The following is a 21,810-nucleotide window of genomic DNA, read 5'->3' as shown; positions in this document are numbered from 1 at the left end:
CTTCTGTAATTGCTTCCCCACTGAACATGTTTATTGACAGATTGATCCATACTCTCAACCTGCCTCTCTCTTTCCCTAGTGGGGCGGGGTTCTGGGGAAGTGGAGCTCCAGGACACATTGGTGGGGTTGTCTGTCTAGGGAAGTCTGGTCGGCATCATGCTAGCATCTGCAACCTGGTGGCTGAAAAGAGAGTTAACATACAAATCCAAACAAATTGTTGACCAATCATGGACCTAAAGGTGGAATAGTGCAGATGAAGAGTTGGGGGGGGTCCTCCATTTTGTAGATAGCTAGTAGGCATATTTTAGTTATATTCCAAAGGGCCTGTGGCTATACTAGTTTCCTTCTTCTCCTTCTCCTCCTCCTCCTTCTTTTTCTCCTCCTCCTCCTCCTTCTCCTTCTCCTCCTTCTCCTTCTTCTCCTTCTTCTCCTCTTCCTCCTCCTTCTCCTCTTATTCCTCCTCCTCCTTCTTCTTCATTTTTCCCCTGAGCCTGAAATCTGATATGCAGGTGGATCCAAGTTATTATCTGGGAGGATGATGTCATGGCTGGAAAAAGGACCAGAAAGCTGAATCAGAGAAGAGAGTAGCTCCCAAATATGGGAAAGGTGTATAAATATTGTAGACTGTAAACTCCGTCAATTTGATGTGATCTGGGGCCCATATTCAGCTTATGAACCTATGTGACCTCTGCATCCCTGTAGATCTGAGCTCATAATCTGTGGTCATGAGTAGGAACATTCCAAGCTGCCCCAATATCAGGACCCATCTTCCTCAGGTGTAGCATAAATTATGTTGTCTATCCTCCCTTCGGAGGATGGAACATTCTCTACCATTGTTGGTTCAAGTTGAGGGCAAGGTCTTATGGGGGCCCACAAATGGGTCTGTTGTGTTGTTCCTGATAGAAATGACCGGTAACAGTAGAGAGAGGGATTTATTTGAGGTCTAGGCCCATCATGTCTGGTTGGGAATCTCAGGACTCCCCGAATAGGGCCCCAGCTGATGGGGTGGCCTGATAGTGACTAAAGAGTCATCGTTAAAGTATGCCAGTCTCTTGCCCTTATTCAGCTTTTGCAGTCCTTGCTTTGCTAAGGTTAGCTTTGGAATGAGTGAGAGAACTGTAATAGGAAGTAGGTGAGGAGGGTATCTAAGTCTTAAGTAGACACTATTGCATTATGAACTTTATACTGACTCACTACAGACTATTGTGTATTTTTGCTTTCAGGTATATATTTTGCCCTAATTTATGGATACATGTGAACATATGCTCTGTCTTATGGGACCTGGTCTATATCTAGGTTTTGGGACTTTTTTAGGAAGTGAACCTCCTGGAATGGAATTAGAGAATACTATGAAAGGAAAGGTATCACCCAAGTAATGAGGGTGAAGGGTTGACATTCCATGCCTGATGTCTCTGGACACAGTCTGAAGTGAAGCATGCTCTGAGGGTGGTACTCATTGTGTTGATTAGGTTGGGATCAGCGGATGCAATATCATTTGGTATGAGTTGAGAGAAGCATGCAGGAAAGTGCACCCCACCCTAGAGGTTCTATGACTGGGGAGGTATAGGCCCTATAGAGGAAGGGGGAGGTTCCTGCTGTCTTAGGGTTTAAGAAGACAATAGATAGGAACCCAGTGGTGGCGCACCAGATTAAGCGCATGTATTACAATGCTTAAGGACCGGGGTTCAAGCCCCCAGTCCCCACTTGAAGGGGAAAGCTTTACGAGTGGTGAAGCAGAGCTGCAGGTGTCTCTCTGTCTCTCTCCCTCTCTATCACTCCCTCCCCTCTTGATTTCTGGCTGTCTCTATCCAATAAATAAAGATTATAAAAAATATATTTAAAAAGAAGACAATAGTTATTGCTATAATCACATTATTTGGCAATTGGGTTAACTTTGATATTTCTCTGTCTTAGGATTTGCTGTATCATACACAGCTCACCATAATTTATGTCCTTTGACTTTATTTGTATCTAGCTGTGCCACTGCAAAAAATTTTTTGAGTAAGACTTGATATCTAAAGATTTAGATTCTCAGCTTAATTGAAATTCTTATGAGATTTAATTCTAAAGTTATGTGTAATAATAAGTAAAATAACCAGTGAAACATTTTTGAAAAGTCATTCCCCATCACATTTAAAATAATAATAACAAAAGTTTGGATACATTGCAATAATGAAGACCCTAAGTATAGTTCCTTGAACACAGTAGAACTAAAATGACAGTGCCCCAGGAGGTGGCGCATTGGATAAAGCATTGGACTCTCAGCCATAAAGTAAATTTTTAACATCATATGTGCCAGAGTAATGCTGTACAACATATGTGCCAGAGTAATGCTGTACAATTAGCATATAAATAAAATTAAATCTTGAGAAAAGATAAAAGAACTTATATGCCATCAGTGTATGATAAGTAAACCTTCCATTATCAATGAACAAAAAAGTTATGCTGAAAAATTGGTTTTTCACATGGAAAAACACGTAATACACTTCTGTTATGCTTACGAGGAATTTGAGGTATTTATAGTTCTGACTATATAAATTAACAAATTATTTAACACTCTGTACTTTGCTGAACTGATAGCATAAGCACGTATAAATAATGAACAGTAATTCTGTGTATATAAAGCAAAAGACCCAGTACAGGTGAATTGAAGTATGAATAAGATTAACAGCTCAGTGAAGAATTTAATAGTTACCAAGATTTCTAGGCTCATTAATAGCAAAATTCATAGGAGTCTTCTTTGTTTAATCTGGTGAAATCTAGAAAACAGGATGCTATATATTACTCAGAAAAAGTCATAACTAGGGACCAGGCAGTGGCATACCTGGTTAAGCGCACACATTACAGTGCACAAGGACCCAGGTTTAAGCCATTGGTCCCCACCTTCAGGGGGAAAGCTTCCCAAGTGGTGAAGCAGAGTTGCAGGTGTCTCTCTGTCTCTCTCCCACACTCTCTCCCCTCTCAATTTCTCTCTGTCTCTATCCAGTAATAAATGAAAGTATTAAAAAAAAGAAAGAAAGAAAACCATAACTGCTGATTTAGTGTAGGCCAGTGCTTAGACATTTTTTACCTTCCTTATCCTTATCTGTGTGTATATCTATTTATGCTCCTTAAACACTGTTTTCTATGTATTCTGCCCTCTGCTTTCCTGCAATAGGAACGGCCTGCTTCGGACTCCTGGCAGAAACTTGAAAAGTCTCGGGAGTATAAGAACAGTAACCAGCTGCGGGAGTACCAGCTGGAGGGGATGAACTGGCTTCTTTTTAACTGGTATAATAGGTGAGTAACTAGAACCAGTTTTGTCTTCATGGGGGACTTTTCTTCCTCCTCCCCCTTTCTTTTTGCTGCTGTTATTGCTAGGGCTTTACCACTCTCAATCGACTTTTTCAGAGAGAGAGAGACCAACCACAGCACCACAGCTTCCCCCAGTACACATGGCATTTCCATGTGTATCAGGGACTTTAACCCGTGTTGCACACCTGGCAAAACTACCGCTTCCCACCCCCATGACCTATTTGCACATTAATCATACTAAGACTTCGTTTCCTTTTCAGATATTCTTCAAAGTGAATGATCTTTAGATATCATTGCCTTTCCCCCCCTTTCACAGTCTATCAAAATAATTAAATAAACTCAACTTAAATGAAACTAGATATTTTGAAATTGTTTCTTAAGAAATTTAAACCTTTGTTTACTATCTCTGAGTCATACTGTCTCAATGAATGACTCCATTGGGAATTGGAATCCTGCTCTGTTGACTGTGAGCAATGGGTGTTCTGGACTTGTACTATAATACTCAGTTTTGGACTCTTTGTGCTGTAGTTCACATGAAATTTGAAAAAATCGGGTTTTCTTAACATTTGAAAATGTATCACCCCGTATTAAGATACATATATTTGCTATTTTCAGAAGATTTATTTATTAACATGAGAGTGAGAGAGAAGGGACAGGAAAGACTTCAGCACCTCATGCTTTTGATTCATTGCTCTAGCCTTGTGCTACCAGCTGGTTTACATTGCTCCTTTCCTTTCTCTCTTTCTCTCTTTCTTTATTTCTTTCTTCCTTTCTTTTTATTGATTTAATAATGATCGACAAGACCATATGATAAGAGGCGTACAATTCCCACCACCAGAGTTCTGTATCCCATCCCCTCCATTCAAAGCTTTCCATGTTGATTTTAAAGAGAGGATTATAATGGAAAACACATTGAGATGGAATTCTAAAGGCTTGTGTTTAGGTGTCTTCTCTTCCACTTATTTACAATGTGACTCAAAGCACAATTTATTCAGCTTGTCCAAGTTTTAGGTTTCTCATCTATAAAGCAAGAGAATGAGAGTGGTGAGGTCTATATCGCTTTGAATGTCAAGCTCTGAGTAATGTGTGATTTCTGGATTAATATAAGAAATCAGTAAATTTTCACTCTGGTGAGGAATTTATCATGTGCGTTAAAAGCTTGTCCTGGGTGGGGGAGATAACATAATGGTTATCAAACTGTCATGCCTGAGAGTTCCAGGTTCAGTCCTCCATACCATCGTAAATCAGAGCTGAGCAATGCACAACTTTTAAAAAAAAGTTCATCCATTAATAATACAAATAGTAGAAACTTTTATCTTAGGAAAATGCAAATAATGCATAACCTTACGTGTCAAAGTGTTTCTTTTTAGTTATAACTGATCTCTACTTTTTTCCTGTACTGATGATGAATTGTTTGTATTTCTTACTCTCTGTAGGAAGAACTGTATTTTAGCTGATGAAATGGGGTTAGGGAAAACCATCCAGTCCATCACATTCCTTTCAGAAATATTCCTCCGAGGAATTCATGGTCCTTTCCTCATCATCGCCCCTCTTTCCACCATTACTAACTGGGAACGGGAGTTCCGAACTTGGACAGAGATGAACGCTATTGTGTACCACGGCAGCCAGATCAGCAGGCAGATGATACAGCAGTATGAAATGGTATACAGGGATGCACAGGTGAGCCTATACAAATCACAGAGACCAGTAACAGCCTGATGTCAGGCTTCAGAACAGTCTTTCAGTTTTCTTCGGGGGTTTCAATACTCTTCACTTTAGACTTGTAAACTCAAGTTTATTGAAACAGAATTATTGCTCCTCCTTGGTAGTTATTTTTAATTATGCCAAAAGATAATATTGTAGGATATACTTTCCATTCTCAAACATACTGGAGACTGTTTTTTAGGACACTAAAAAACTTTAAGTTTTTGTTTAGTTTGTGAAATTGCTTTCATATACAAGACTATTAGAATTGTAATGTACTTAGTGAAGAAAGTAAATAGAGTGATTAGTGCAGAAGATGATTCCCAGATGGCAGTTTGGAGAAAAAAAAATAGATTGAATAAATTAAAAAAATGAATAAAAAATGAATAAATGAAAAATGAAAAAATGAAAAAAAATGAATAAAAAAAATGAATAAAAAAAAAATGCGGAGCTGCAAGTGGCCCTCTCTCCCTCTCTATCTCTTCCTCCCCTCTCAATTTCTCTCTGTCTCTATCCAATAATAAGTAAATATATTTTAAAATAGTTAATAGATAGGATAGGAGGACTAGAGAGAGGCTCACTGGTGGGGCCTATGCATTATCATGCTCATGGTCCAGGTTTGAGCCTCAGCACTATATGGAAAGTGTTATGTCACCTGAGAAAGCTCCAGTGCTGTGGTATATCTCCTTCTGCTTCATCTTGGTCTCTCTAACCAAAAAGTAGCCCAGTGCAGTGGGGTCACACATGAACAAGGCCTTATGAAAGATAAGGGAAGGAAAAAAGGAGAAAGATTTGAAAGGGAAAGAGAAAGAGAAAACAGAACTTAAATCATTAGGCATATAACAATTTTTTTTTAGTATAATCACTTTGCTGAATATGTGTATATGTTTGTTCTAGGCACTGGTTTTACTAAGCAAGGTAGAAATTAAATGAATCCAGTGAGAGGAAAGTCAGTATTCTTACCAGAGATTTTCTAGACAGCAGAAGGACAGATTAGGGAGAAATTTATGATATGTTTTCATAGGATGCATCTCTGCTCTTTCAATATGATGGCACTAAGACAAGCTAAATGATAAAGAACTATCTTGCCTAGTAACACTCTAGGTGACTGAGAATACATGCTTTTTTGTTGTATCATTGATGTAATGAGGCCTCTTTTTGCATCTGACTCATTCTTTTTAAAAATATATCCTTTTTTAAATTAGTGATTTACTAGAGTTTTACAGTTACAAGATTTCAGTAATAATAGTTTCATAATTATGCATGCTCATTATAAGTCACCACTCCCACCCGTAAAGCTCTGTGCAACTCCCCACCCCCATAGTTCTCACAAAGTCCAAGAGACAGTTTGTTTGCCATTGTTTTCATAAGTTCATTTGTTTTAGTTATCTGTATTCCATATATAAGCAAAACTGGTTTATTCTCTATGCACTCTTTTCTCAAGTGAGGAAGAGTAGTGCTTATTGGCTTCTCATCTAGGGTTATTACAGTGCTGCCTCCTCTGGTCAGTTGGCATTCCAATAGCAGAATTCTCTTATTCATGGCATGAAATGTTGCCTTTGGTTGTATCTTCCCCCAGGGGAACCCCCTTTCAGGAGTCTTCAAGTTCCATGTTGTGATCACAACATTTGAGATGATCCTGGCAGACTGCCCAGAGTTGAAAAAGATTCACTGGAGCTGTGTGATAATTGATGAAGCTCACAGATTAAAGAATAGGAACTGCAAACTTCTGGAGGGTCTAAAACTCATGGCCTTGGTAAGAGTCAGCAGCTTCTTTAACAGAAACTCAAGCTTTATCTAGTCATTATGGATAAAGCATTCTTTAGCCATTCTGCATATAGCTTACCTGTGCATCATATGTTTACTATAAACTTTCTTTTAACCCTCTGGAGATGTGATAGTAATTAAATCATATAGACTTTTTAATTTGTTATTATTACTCTTAGGAAGTGGGTTGACAATTTGATCTTTGCTACAGACTGATTCTTTTTTTTTTTCTAATAAATTTTTTATTTAAGAAAGGATTAGTGAACAAAAACATAAGGTAGGAGGGGTACAACTCCACACAATTCCCACCACCCAATCCCCATAACCCACCCCCTCCCATGGTAGCTTTCCCATTCTCTAGCCCTCTGGGAGCATGGACCCAGGGTCGTTGAGGGTTGCAGAAGGTAGAAGGTCTGGCTTCTGTAATTGCTTCCCCGCTGAACATGGGTGTTGACTGGTCAGTCCATACTCCCAATCTGCCTCTCTCTTTCCCTAGTAAGGTGTGTCTCTGGGGAAGCTGAGCTCCAGGACACATTGGTGGGGTCTTCAATCCAGGGAAGCCTAGCCAGCATCCTGGTGGCATCTGGAACCTGGTGATTGAAAAGAGAGTTAACATATGAAGCCAAACAAATTGTTGAGCAATCATGGACCCAAAGCTTGGAATAGTGGAGAGGAAGTGTTAGGGAGGTACTCACTGCAAACTCTAGTGTACTTCTGCTTTCAGGTATATATTTTGCAGTAGTTTATGGATACGTGTGCACATAAGCTCTCTCTCACAGAAACTGGTGTATATCTAGGTTATGGGACTTTGTTAAAAAGTGAACTACCTGAGATGAAATTAGAGTGTACTATAAAAGGAAAAGTCTCACCCAAGTAATGAAGTTGAAGGGTTGTCATTCCACATGTGAAGTCTCTGGATACAGTCTGAGGTGAAGCATGTTGAGGTGGCAATCGTTGCTTTGGTTAGGTTGTGATCGGCGGATGCAATATTATTTGGTTTGGATTGGGAGATGCATACGAGAAAGTGGGCCCTATCCAAGGGTTCCAGGACTGGGGGAAGTAGGGGCTCTATAGTGGAGATGTGAGGTTCCTGCTGTCTTAGGGTTCAAAAAGACAATCGATAGTTAATATTATCATCACATTATTTGTTAATTGGGTTAACTTTGAAAAGTCCCTTTGTTATGGTTTGCTGTACAGTACCCAGTATCTTGTATATAGCTGTGCTATTGGATGCTTCTAATCTACTTGGTCTAGGCTTTTGAGAGAGTCCGCATATCAAATACATAGCCTATATATTAAAAAGATTCAGTTTGTCTTTTGAGAAACTTTGAGACATACAATTGATTTCCCCCTCTCATATTAATTAACTACTGATTTATATGTCTACATTTTGCTAGGAGTGTACATAAACACCATTCCCACCACCAAAGGACTGTGACCCATCCCTCCTGCCCACTCCCACCCCCCACTGGCCCAGGAAGCTACAGACTGATTCTTATAGGGAGCCAAGGGGAATCTAAGTACCTTGAAATTTGTGACCCGAAAATGTAAGGTGTTTGACTTGTCTCCAGTTTTTGAATGATCTGATAACGTGGTGGTAGCTTTTTAACATGGTTGCTTTGGCACAGGGCTCAGTATGTGGTCCATAGGCACTGGATATTATGAGTAACTGATGTTTGCCTTAGTTAACATGATAATGTAGCTTGAATGACTGGCATGAAAGGAAAGTTGATCTGTTTATTGACTGTACCTATATGAAATTTTGGCATCCTATCTTTTCATAAAAGCAAAACAGAGCTGCATAGAATTGAGCACAGAGTGCTCATGCTTAATTTTCCACCAAAACAGCCATGATTGGTTATTCAAACGCTGTTCTTCACTGTGTCCTGTTAAATTGTGCAGGAACACAAAGTACTGCTCACTGGGACCCCTTTGCAGAACTCTGTGGAGGAGCTCTTCAGCTTGTTAAATTTTCTGGAACCATCACAGTTTCCTTCAGAGACTGCCTTCTTAGAAGAATTTGGAGATCTGAAAACAGAAGAACAGGTAAATAGGGGCTTCAAGATTTGAGAAAATTGTTTGATGGTTACTTTCAGCAAGGCAGGAACAAGTCACTGTGAGGAAAGAAGTTAGTGGCTTCTCACATTGCTAGTAAAATGAGCATTAACACCTTTAATTTACTTGTTTATGTTGATGAGGATAAACTGGTTATTAGTAGTTTTTATTGCTCTAAACAATCAATATTTAAACTATCTGTGTTAGCAGGTCAAGCCTCTTGCCTTCACTGATCTCACATGTAATTTCAGTTATTTTGGTCTTAGCTCTAATCTCGGGAAAATGTTAACTTTCTTCTGCTTTTGTCTTCCTAATCCTTCTTCCTACATAATTTGAAATACGTTCTCAGATTCATCCCCTTAGGTACAACAAAATATACAGATAGTGTGGGGAAAATAAGATAAACATCTACTTAGAGTAATTGTTAAGTCCATTTTTGTCCAAATCCCATTTTCTTAGTTTTTAAAGATTTAGTCCTGGGTCAAACTCAAAGCTGGATCAAAACAATCAGCTTTAATAAATATATAGTATGGGCAGAAGCCACTACTATGGATTACAAAAATAAGCTAAACAAATTAAATGAATAAGAAAAACAAATAATAGCATTAGGAACTTTAAAAGAGAAAGGTCACGTCTGTTTGGGAATCAGAAAAGTCTTCATGGAGAAAGTCTAATTTGACAATAGGCTTTGTAAATTGAGTACATTCTCAACAAATGGAGAGAGAGGAGGTGGAGACTACTTTGCCTAAGGTTGGAAAAAACAGCTTAATCAACCACGGAATTTATTCAGTAGTAGGAAATCATCTTATTGGACTGGAAACAGATGGGACTAGGGACTATATTGTATGGAGAGATCTTGAAAAACAGGTTGCAGAATTTGGGGGAGTATTAGAGAAAGAATTCAGGGCGTTGATTCGGAAATGACATAATTAGTTCTGATAGCTTAATCTAGCAATGACATGAGAGTGAGTTGGGGCAAAGATGTTAGAAAAAGTTTGGGAATTTTGTTAACAGATGTCAAGAGTACATTCTGTGATTCCAATCTGTTTGTTTCTACTTATGTGGCAAGTTAGACTGAGAGCAGTTAGTAATCAAAATTGATTTTACTTCTCTACGTTTGTGCTGTTAGTCCTTCAAAAGCCACCACTGTGCTCTCCATTTTTGGACCATTGGAAATGCCTCCTCTTCTCCCATTGCACTTATTTTGTGCTATGCATTTTTTTTTCTTCTTCCTAGACAATGACCTCCCTGAGGACAAGGCCCACATCTTCTCCAAAGTTGTGTTTGTTGTATTGACCAGTACAGTATATGGCCCATAGTATACTCTAAATGATTCAAGGTATGAACCAAGTTCAGGACAGAAACTGAACCCAGCATGTGGCAGATTAGCATTTGTCCCTATCTCTAATGATTAACTAGTTGTCTTTTCTCTTTGGATTCATTTTTTTTTTTTTTTTAACTAATGGGGGGATTAAATTTCTTGCCATGGTTGGTAAAATTTAGGTCACATAAGAGAATTAGATTTAAGATTGGTGTTAAGAGAAAACAAAACAAAAAAGCCAACATCAAATGCCTGTATTTGTTTCAAAATTTATTTATTTTATGAGATAGCTGCTCTATGGCATATGCAGTACTAAGGATCAAAATTGGGACCTAATGTTTATAAATCTAAATCCAAATTTATACTGCCACCTCCAAGACCACTTTAAAAATAAATACTAATTTTATTTATCTCACAAGAGAAAAATACCAGAGTAAAAGACTGGCATAAAACATTTATATTTTGTGGTAATTGTGCAAAATCACTTCATATTTTTTTCAGGAAACATTGGTACAGCACACAATTCATTTATGCAGATTCTACCCTTTAAAATTAAAAAAAAATATTTTTGAACAACCCTTTATGACTTGACTTGATCATTTATGCTTGTATTATTTTCCCAGTAAGATTAATCTTATTAGTACCACGTTTAGCTCAAACTTAACTTTGGTGCTTTGACTTTTGAACTTCTCTGTTGTCTCCTTGGAAGCAAGGAACAACAAATTAGCTTGCCCGTACAGTAAAATGAATACAGATTTGCCATCCAGGCCTGAGCTGTTAGGTGAAGAACTAAAGATCCTAGCAGAGAATACTACTAAACTCTTAAGTCCTCTAGTTACCACCAGCTGGTATGATAGAATGGGAGATGTCAACTGCAATGTTAACTCTTTAATACTACCACTCCCCTTGTTTTCTGCTGCTGCTATTCATAGGTATAGGACGAATCCAGTTTCTCTACTTTAAAAAAAAAAAGTAAAAGTTTTGCTTATTTACTTACTGTAAATAAGAAAGAATAAGAAAGAAGAGATCAAAGAACTGCTCAACTCTGGCACAAGGTAGTGCCAGGTATTGAATTTGTAGCCTCTAGGGCTACAGGCATGCAAATTCTGTGCTCTAGCAGGCTGATGAATCTTCTTGAGCTTCCCTCTGCTTTTTAAAAATTGGAATATAATTGAGGGGACTAAGTGATGGCTCGCCTAGTAGAGCACATACTTTACCTTGTGTGAGGACCCAGGTTTGGGCCCACCCATCGAAGCACCTGCATTTAGGAAGCTTCTTCAGTGGTGAACACAGTTATGCATTTTTTTCTAGTGCTGAGAACTTTAAGATTTACTCTCAGCAACTTTACATCATACTATATTGTTAACTATAGTCACTATAATAGGTGTCACATCACCAGGATTTATTTAAACTATTTTTTTAAATAACTTTTGGCCATCTTCACCCCCTTTTTGCTCACTTCCAGGTTGCCTCTACTTCTTTATCCTTTCAACATCTAAGTCCTTCCATTGTAATATACCACTGTACTTCTTGATGTAATTTAAAATATTCCTCAGGTAGTTGCTGATAAATGTATATACTAGTGAGAGGTTTGTTTTATCCATCCTAGAGAACAGTTGCAGTTTCTTTATCTACTCCCTTTATCATTTCTTCTTCTCGCTTATTTGTTCTAATGAAGCACCAAAGCATTTCCCACTCTGACAAACATTGTTGGGGATTGAATTTAGAACATTAGGCATGAAAGTTCTGCTCTCTACTTGCTGAGCCACTGTCCTGGGCATTCTTCCTTTGTATCTTTTAAAGTTGCCATGTAGGTTCTTAGTTATTACTTAAGAGTTAGAACCAGATTCATTTTTCTTTCCTTTTTAAATTTAATTTTATTTATTTTATGAAGGAATGCAAGAGACCAGAGCACTGCTCTCCTGTATATATGGTACTAGATAACAAACCTGGAGCCCCAGACATTCACATCCTGTGCTTTATCTGTTGAGCCATTACCCCAGCCTCTGGATCTTTTTTTCCTTTTCCTTTCTGCTTTGTTATCAAGTTTCCCATATTATAACTAGCAAGATAGCTTGTCTGGGCAGTACTCTTGTTTTGTCATGCACAACATGGGGTTAGATCCACCAAACTGGAGGAAACTTTGATACTTTGCCATCATTTGCTTTCTCTGTCCAAAATCAAAAAAGATCATTGTGAAACAGTCAAGCCCCAGTGGCAACAAAGGAAAAAAAAAAAGACTGCCCATGTTCAAGAATCAGTCCTGGTCTTTCATATAGTATATTACAGCATCACTATGATTAGATGCTTAAGAAATTTTAGTAAAAGTTGGAATACACCAGTCATCGTTAAATCAGGATTAGGGCAGGTAAACAGTTCATATTTCCCTGGACAGGTGAAGAAACTACAGTCCATCTTAAAACCCATGATGCTTCGGAGACTCAAAGATGATGTGGAAAAGAACCTTGCTCCCAAACAAGAGACAATCATTGAGGTGGAACTGACCAATATCCAGAAAAAGTACTACCGTGCCATTCTGGAGAAGAACTTTTCCTTCCTCACCAAAGGGGCAAATCAGCACAATATGCCCAATCTCATCAACACTATGATGGAACTGAGGAAGTGCTGTAATCATCCCTACCTGATCAATGGTGAGTAGGGAAAAGTAAGGAGCCCCTTAGCTCTAGCATGGTAGTCTAAAAACAAAAACAAGCTAATAATAATCAATGATCTTAGCTGTTAAGTTCTCGTTAAATGTTACCATGTATGTATTCTCACCTTTTTTTTTTTATAGTATTAAAATAAAGTTTAAAGAACTTGATGGATTTATGTAAGCTCTCTGGCTAGATAAATTCAGCCATGTTTTGAACCTACTTCTACTTAATTTCCTCCACCTGTCAGAAGGTAGCAAGCATTCATCAGTCTTGTCGTCCTTTATAAACTTGGCAGACTAGACCATCCTTTCTACTTTAAGCCGAGGAAATGTGTTAGTTGAAGGGCTTATTGTGCTGCAATCAAATTAAAATTCTGCAGATCAGTTTAACAGTTAGCTATACTAATTTGAGATTCTTTCATAAATTGTTTTAAAGGGCCAGCAAAATAGCTCATTTTAATAGAGCAAAGCACCTGTGTTTTCTACAAGATGACCTTGCCACTTGCAGAGTCCTCTGCTGAGGATATACCCAGCTTCACTTCATTGGATTAATCTAGCATCTGAGAATTTATTTCATTTTCTCTAGGATCTATACTGAGAGGCTTTTACTCTTTAGTTATTTTTACAAGGAATAATTTTTTTCCATTTCTCTTCAGGGGCAGAGGAGAAAATTTTGGAGGATTTCCGAAAAACACATAGCCCTGATGCTTCTGACTTTCAACTACAGGCCATGATTCAGGCAGCAGGGAAACTGGTACTGATTGATAAACTACTCCCTAAGCTGATTGCTGGTGGCCACAAAGTACTCATCTTCTCCCAGATGGTTCGCTGTCTTGACATCCTGGAAGATTACCTTATTCAGAGAAGGTGAGAGTTGTGTCAGAGTGGCATCAGATACTTCCAGCTGTTTCTTTTCTCTGCTATCTTTTTGACCCATTCAAAAATCTTGCCTTAGTAACAACAAAACATTCAAATATGAAGTAAAGAAATATCTTTCTTAAGGATTTACCAGATTTCAGAGTTAAATCTTATGACTAGGTATGCCCATGTTTTGTTGTATAGAGTGAATAGCCTTTAATGTGGAGTCCTTGCTTTGCATAATAAATTCTACAAGTGTAGTAATATTCTCTTTAGTTGGAAGAATCAATTCAAATAAACAGTAGGGAAGGTTAAAATAATGTATTTTACTTTTCTTAAAATTTGACTTACTTTGGTCTGGGTGGTGGCACAGTCAGACTCTCAAGCATGAGGTCCTGAGTTCAATCCCCGGCAGCACATGTACCAGAGTGATGTCTGGTTCTTTCTCTCTCTCTTCCTATCTTTATCATTAGTAATAAAATTTAAAAAATCTTTTAAAAAGTTGACTTACTATTGATGAGATAAATACCTTATGGAAAACTTGTATCAGATTTCTAAAAGAACGAAATTCCTAATTCACAGAAGTAGAATGTTGAAGATGTTTTATATCCTTTTTTTCCCAGGAAACCCCACATGGTTTTATGATACAATAGCTATGACACCCAACTTATTTTCCTTAGACTCTTATAATTCCTTGAATTCTAATTCCATTGCTAATGTGTCTGAAAAGTTTGTGATTTTTATTTGATTTATTTGGATTATGTATGAATGCTACACTTACTATGTATCTTACATTTCTAGTCATTGGATACATCGTTGGATTAAAGACGATTTAAAGTAAAAGATTTTTAGAAGAGTTTAATGATAAAAGACTTTAAAGAGCATAGAAACCATTAATCTAGATATTACTGAATTTAAAGGCCTTTGATGTCATGTAGTAAAATCACAGCAAATCTTGACTGTTGACCTTTTTTTTCCTTTTTTTTTTTTTATAAAAAGGAAACACTGACAGAACCATAGGATAAGAGGGGTACAACTCCACACAGTTCCCACCACCAGAACTTCATATCCCATCCCCTCCCCTGATAGTTTTCCTATTCTTTAACCCTCTGGGAGTATGGACCCAGTGTTGACCTTTTCTTTATCTTTGAGAATTCTGTTTGCCCTTGTAATGAGTGATTTACAGAGTTAAAGAAACTGACAGCTTTAAGTATCTGGAATATGTAACATAAATCTCCAAAATCAGATTAGACAATAAAAATGTCTCATCTTTTTAGTCAAGAATTATATATAAAAAATTCTTGAGAATTTTAATACCTGTTTTGTAGACATATGTTTATTTTATTTAAAAAAGATTGGCAGAAATAACTGAGCACCCTTTCCTCAAATGTGGTGCTGAGGATTGAACCCAGAAGGAGTTCTGTCTTTAGTTACTAAATATATTCTACCTGCTGAGCCATCTTCCTGGCTCCAGATTTGCATTATTTTTTATTTATTTTATTTTTATTTTTTATTTTATTTATAAAAAGGAAACACTGACAAAACCATAGGATAAGAGAGGTACAACTCCACCCAATTCCCACCACCAGAACTCCGTTGATAGCTTTTCTATTCTTTAACCCTCTGGGAGTATGGACCCAAGATCATTGTGGGATGCAGAAGGTGGAAGATCTGGCTTCTTTAATTGCTTTCCCAGTAAGCATGGGCGTTATTTTTTTAAGGAAGCTATAATGAATAAGTCAGACTAGTAAGTTGGTTTTATGTTTTATGCATTCAATGGAGATTAGACACCCTTAGCATGAAAACCTTAATTCTGGGCAGGGGAATTAGTATAATGGCTGTACAAAAAGACTTTCATGCCTGAGGCTCTGGTGAAAGGAAGGAAGGAAGGAAAAAGAAAACATGAATTTTATATTATTATAATTATGTTAGCTTACTTTATCTATTTATTTATTTATTTTAAAAAAGGAGACATTAACAAAACCGTAGGATAGGAGGGTACAACTCCACATATTTCCCACCATCAGATCTCTATATCCCATCCCATCCCCTGATAGCTTTCCCATTCTCTGTCCCTCGGAGTATGGACCCAAGGTCATTGTGGGTTGCAGAAGGTGGAAGGTCTGGCTTCTGTAATTGCTTCCCCGCTGAACATGGGCATTGACTGGTCGGTCCATACTCCCAGTCTGCCTCTCTTTCCCTAGTAGGTTGGGTCTCTGGGGAAGCTGGACTCCAGGACATATTGGTGGAGTCAGTCTGACCAGGGAAGTCTGGTCGGCACTATGCTGGCATCTGGAACCTGGTGACTGAAAAGAGAGTTAACATACAAAGCCAAACAAATTGTTGAGCAGTCATGGACCCAAAGGTTGGAATAGTGGAGAGTAAGTGTTGGGGGGTGGGGGGGTACTCACTGCAAACTCTAGTGTACTTCTGCTTTCAGGTATATATTTTGCACTAGTTTATGGATATGTGTGAACATATGCTCTCTCTCACAGAACCTGGTCTATATCTGGGTTTTAGGACTTTGTTAGGAAGTGAACCACCTAGAATGGAATTAGAGAATACTATGAAAGGAAAGGTCATACCTGAGTAACGAAGCTGAGGGGTTGTTATTCCATACCTGAAGTCTCTGGACACAGTGAAGCATGCATTTGAAGTGAAGCATGCTGGGGTGGCACTCGTTGCGTTAGCTTACTTTTTAAATATATACAACTATTAGCTTGCAGTTTTTAAAAGAAACCCCCCAAAAAATGAAGTAATAACTTGTATTAAGTAGAAATGTCTCTAACTCTGTTTAATACTTTTCCCTTATCATTCATTGCTCATTTTGTTTTCGGATTGAATATTGTGACTTCTCTTGAAAGTATGGGTATGTATAGCAACAATACCTCCTCAGAGTCCTCATTCATACTTGTGGGTTTTCCTAGTTGAATGTTTTTCTTTATGCATATATTTTATTTGTTTATCTATTTATTTATTATTAACTAGAGTACTGTTCAACTCTGGCTAAGGTGAAACCTAAGGCATGAAAGTCTTTTTTATATCATTGTTATGCTATTTCCTTGACCCTTAGTTTTATTTCTTTGAATATGGGTCATATCCAAAGTTCTACTTTGTAATTACCATTTTTATTTAATATATTAATAAATGTTAAAATAAATATCTATTTTTCAGTTACATGATATTGATTTATAGGATACTCTTTCTGGGGCCAGGTGGTCATGCACCTTGTTGAGTACATGTTAAAATGCACAAGGACCCAGGTTTGAGATCCAGCCCCAACCTGCGGGGGGAAAGCTTCCTGAGTGGTGAAGCTGGGCTGCAGTTGTTTCTCTGTCTCTCTTCTTCTCTATTTCCCGCTTCCCTCTCAATTTCCAACTGTGTCTATCCAATAAAGTCATTCATTGCATTACAGGTTTCTGGTTTTTCTTTTTTCTTTTTTTTTTTTTAGCAGCATTCTAAGGAACTGTTAAGAATACGCTTTTATATTCATTGTGATTGATTCTACCTATTTCCTTAGGGTAAATTCTGATATAGATAGATAGATATAGATAGATATTTTAAAGATACATATATTTTAAAGATATTTTATATTTAATTTCTAAAAATTCTCTAGAAGGATTGTTTGACCTAAATAACTTTTCAGTAGCATTTGAAAATTTTTTAGTTCAGTAGTCTTGTCTATACTGTTTTTGCCTCTAAATCCTTGCTAATTGAGTAAGGCAGACTGCAACCCTGGAGAAGGCTCAGCAAGTAGACTTCCAGACTTGTAAGCATGATGTCCTGAGTTCAGTGCTTGGTATCACACAAGCCAGAATAATGCTGTGGTTCTCCTCTCATCCTCTCTTTCCCTCTCATTAATAAGTAAATCTTGGGAAAATAAACCAAAGCAGTAAAGACTTCATTTTAATTTTATTTCTGCTATAGAATAAATTACTGTTTCATATTAAATATGAAAAATCATTTTATTTCATTATTATTACTATTATTATGGAACTGTGTATACAGTTTTACCTCTCTGAGCAACCTTTTCTGTATTAAAGAGAAAGAGACCATAACGTCTACCAGGTTTAAACCTGAGTTGCGCACTAGGCAACACAGAGCGCTCTCTCTCTCTCTCTCTCTCTCTCTCTCTCTCTCTCTCTGGCTTCATTGATTTTTTTTTAATCATCCCCCTAATTGCTTTTTAATGTTCTTTTTTACTTTTTTTTTAAAATTTTCCCATCTTTTAATTGATAAGAACTATTTATTTACTTTAATATGTTAAAACTCCTCCAGTGTTGTTTTGACTTTCAGCTTTGCTTAGGGGTATAGATTTTTGTTTACTTTTAAAAGTTTTAAGTTTTATGGTAGTCAAATCTCTGTCTTAGTTTTCAGTTATTTTCAGTGCTTATTTATGCTTAAATTTAAACTTAGTATACTTAAAAAGATTTCCCCTATTGCTAAAAAATGCAGGCATTTAGATTTCTGAAGCATTTTCTTTCTCTTACAGTTTCTTTATTCTGTCTGAATTGAGCAGGGGCTCTGCCACTTAGTTTTATTGTTACTTTCCTTTTTTTTTTTTTTTTTTTTGTCTAGGTTCTAATTTTATCTGTTACACATACACATAAAGAGCTAAATTATTCTTCTAGCCTTATGAAAAATACATTTCATAATTATCTGTCCTAAATTTTACAATAGCCAGAAATATTTACCTTAAACTTTTATGTTTCTTTTGGTGTTTATAGCTGTATGTTAAATAATATTAGCAACTATAATTTCTTGATTTTTTTTTCTTAGTTTTATCTGTTATTTAGTCTCACTATGGAAGCAAAGTATTTTATCATTTTTCATTGTTTCTCATAATGAACATGTATAGGACTTTCTGCTCTTTCATCTTCCCAATATGCCATATAATCAGTGTTTATGTAACTTCTGACACATCTCAACCACATAGCATTCTGTGATTTCTCTCTCTGTCTCTCTCATTTTGCGGGGATTTGGTGCTGACAGTATGAATCTTCCACTCCCAGCAGCCATTCCTTCCCTCCCCCTTCCTTCCTTCCTTCCTTCCTTCCTTCCTTCCTTCCTTCCTTCCTTCCTTACTCTCTCTCTCTCTCTCTCTTTCTTTCTTTCTTTTTTTCTTCTCCTCTGTTTCATTTGACAGGACAGAGAAAATTGAGATGGCAGGGAAGATAGAGAGGGAGAGAGGAAGATAGACATCTGTCGACCTGCTTAAAGACTCCTGAAGTGTCACTTCTACAGGTGGTGAGTGGGGCTCAAACCCAGATCCTTGCACTTGGTGATAATGTGAGCTTAACTGGGTGCACCATTGCCTAGTCCCCCAGTTGCTTATTTTTCGAAATACTTGTTATAATTCAACAACAAAAATTTCCCCTTTTGTCTAAATATTCTCTTGTATTGTTAAAGCATAGTAAGTTCTCAGAGCCATCTGTCCTGAATCGTCTACCCTCTGGTCCACTGTTTATCTTATATAACACACAGTTGTCATATGCAATCTCCCTTTCATTATGGTAACAAGTTTCTTTCTGCCCTGAATCAGATCTCCTTATTGGTGGCTCCCATGTATCTCTTTGGGGAGCTTCTAAGGAAGGGTGAATGAATGATACATATGTTTTGACACTGCATTTGAAATGCTTTTTAGTTTACTCTCATTCCTGAATAATAGTTTGACCAGGGTTAAGAGCCTGGATTAAAAATCACTTTGCCACATAGTTTTGAAGGTGTTAATCTAATTTATTCTATCTTCTAGTAGGATTGCTTTGAAAAATTATTTCAAAGACCTGGGAGGCATAATGCAAAAAGACTTTCATGCTGAGGCTCTGGTATCCCAGGCTAATCACTGGCACCACTCTATGTCAGAGCCAAACAGTATTCTGGTTAATTTTTTTTGTAAATTCAGAAGTCTTCTGCAACGTGTTTTTTTCTTTTCCTTTTCTATGTAGAAGCTTTGTTAAAGCAAACTTTTTTTATTTTTTAATTTTTCTTTTTTTCTTATATTTATTTTCCCTTTTGTTGTCATTGTTTTTATTGTTGTTGCTGTTATTGATATCATCATTGTTGGATAGGACAGAGAGAAATGGAGAGAGGAGAGGAAAACAGAGGGGGAGAGAAAGATAGACACCTGCAGACCTGCTTCACCGCCTGTGAAGCAACACTCCTGCAGGTGGGAAGCCGGGGGCTTGAACCTGGATCCTTACGCTGGTCCTTGCACTTAGCGCCACTTGCACTTAAATGCTGCGCTACCACACGACTCCCTATTTTTTAATTAATTTATTTATTTTCCCTTTTGTTGCCCTTGTTTTATTGTTGCAGTTATTGTTGGTATTGATGTCATCGTTGTTGGATAGGACAGAGAGAAATGGAGAGAGATGGGGAAGACAGAGAGAGGGAGAGAAAGACACCTGCAGACCTGCTTCACCGCCTGCTAAGTGACCCCCTTGCAGGTGGGGAGACGGGGGCTCGAACCAGTATCCTTATGCTGGTTCTTACACTTTGCACCACCTGTGCTTAACCCACTGCGCTACCACCAGACTCCCCTTCTTTTTTTTTTTAACGTGTTCATTCCATTTGTAATTTTGGCTAATGATATCTGATGGGGGGTTCTAACATGATTTTTTTTTAAATTTTTTATTTATATACACACTATTAAATATACTGACATACTAGGTTCTAGCTATTCTTTTAATTACTACTTGCATTCTTTATATATATTTCAGAATTAGAGTTGAACTTAAGAATTATTATTTTCTGAGTCTGCCCCTGACTACTCCAGCCCCTCACTATAAAATAAGTTGAATATACATATGTATGTATCCATACACTCATCTACATAGCTGCATTTATTTGTGTGTGTGCATGTGCATTTGTTAGTATTTTGATTGGCTTTTATCCAGTAAGTAGGGTAGACTTGACATCTTTAAAAAATTAACATATTTACTATACTTATTCAGGTTTCTTCTATATACCATTGATTTTATAAGTATCTATACATTGTGCTTGAGCCTCAATAGGCAGAAATGAGAGACAAACTAACAGCCCCTACTATCATATTGTCAAATCTTGCAGATTTATGTCTAGTTTCATCTAGTTTCTGGTTATTGTGAATGGGATTTTTTTTTTGTATTTTTTTGTTTTGTTTTCCAGCTATTTATTGCTCAGAGACAAGTAAACTAATCAATTTCTTTCTGGTCTTTTGAGATCAGTATTTCTGTTGTGCCAGAAACATTTCACTGCAGTCCACTCTAGCCTCCGAGTACAGAGGTCTTCCTACTCCTCACTGGTATTTGACATTGAACCAGAATTACAGCTTGATGAACCTCATCAACTGCTAGCAATTCTTTTTAAAATATAATTGTTATAGAGGGCAAATTGCTTCACGGGTATTTACTGTGGAAAATTTTGCAAAGTCTTGATTTCTTTAGCTTTACTAGTCCTTAAGATTTTCTTTGTTCTTGAGCCTCGTTGCCTCTCCAACTGTCAGTTTGGTTTTGTGCCCATTTAATTTCATGGCTTACTTTCATACAGGGATGATGGTAGAGCCAAAGGATATAGTTGAATTGAGAGAGGTACGGAACAGTTAGAGCTCAGATAATTGGAATTTATTTTAGTTTTGTGTTCCTTGAGACTATTTCCTTAAACCTAGACAAGTGATAGAAAATGAGGGTTCGGGGTTCTGCGGTAGCGCAGCGGGTTTAAACGCACATGGTGCGAAGCGCAAGGATCCTGTTTTGAGCCCCTGGGTTCCCTACTTGCAGGGGACCGCTTCACAGGCGGTAAAGCAGGACTGCAGGTGTCTGTCTTTCTCTCCTCCTCTCTGTCTCCCCTCCTGTCTCAATTTCTCTCTGTCCTGTCCAACAGCAGCAGCATCGATGACAACAATAACAACAACAGGGGTAACAACAAGGGCAACAAAATGGGAAATATGGCCTCCAGGAGCAGTGGGTTCGTGGTGCAGGCACCAAGCCCCAGCAATAACCCTAGAAACAAACAAACAAACAAATAAATAGTGATATAATTAATCTGATTGCCAAAACTATTCTTACATCATAGCTGGAAAAACCCTAATTTTATAGAGACTGTCCCAAAGATGACAGCTATACTGTGTCACCATTTTTATTGACCTCCACCCACCCACCCATCCCTTAGGGTTAGGGTG

The 21,810-nt window shown here is 37.5% G+C and overlaps 1 protein-coding gene across 4 annotated transcripts in view; it reads left to right on the top strand.

The window, feature by feature from the left end:
• The window catches only part of CHD6 (chromodomain helicase DNA binding protein 6), a 236,663-nt gene that overhangs the window by 130,061 nt on the left and 84,792 nt on the right, over positions 1-21,810 (top strand). For all 4 annotated transcript variants that reach the window (XM_060190220.1, XM_060190206.1, XM_007526639.3 and 1 more), the window contains 6 exons: positions 3,158-3,279; positions 4,731-4,974; positions 6,578-6,754; positions 8,668-8,811; positions 12,537-12,792; positions 13,451-13,661. In XM_060190220.1, coding sequence (XP_060046203.1) covers positions 3,158-3,279; positions 4,731-4,974; positions 6,578-6,754; positions 8,668-8,811; positions 12,537-12,792; positions 13,451-13,661 — 1,154 coding nt within the window. The remainder of the gene's footprint in view (positions 1-3,157; positions 3,280-4,730; positions 4,975-6,577; positions 6,755-8,667; positions 8,812-12,536; positions 12,793-13,450; positions 13,662-21,810) is intronic.

The sequence above is a fragment of the Erinaceus europaeus genome, chromosome 1 (genome assembly GCF_950295315.1).
Source record: "Erinaceus europaeus chromosome 1, mEriEur2.1, whole genome shotgun sequence".
Lineage (NCBI taxonomy): Eukaryota > Metazoa > Chordata > Mammalia > Eulipotyphla > Erinaceidae > Erinaceus > Erinaceus europaeus.
This window is presented reverse-complemented; position numbering and strand designations above follow the sequence as displayed.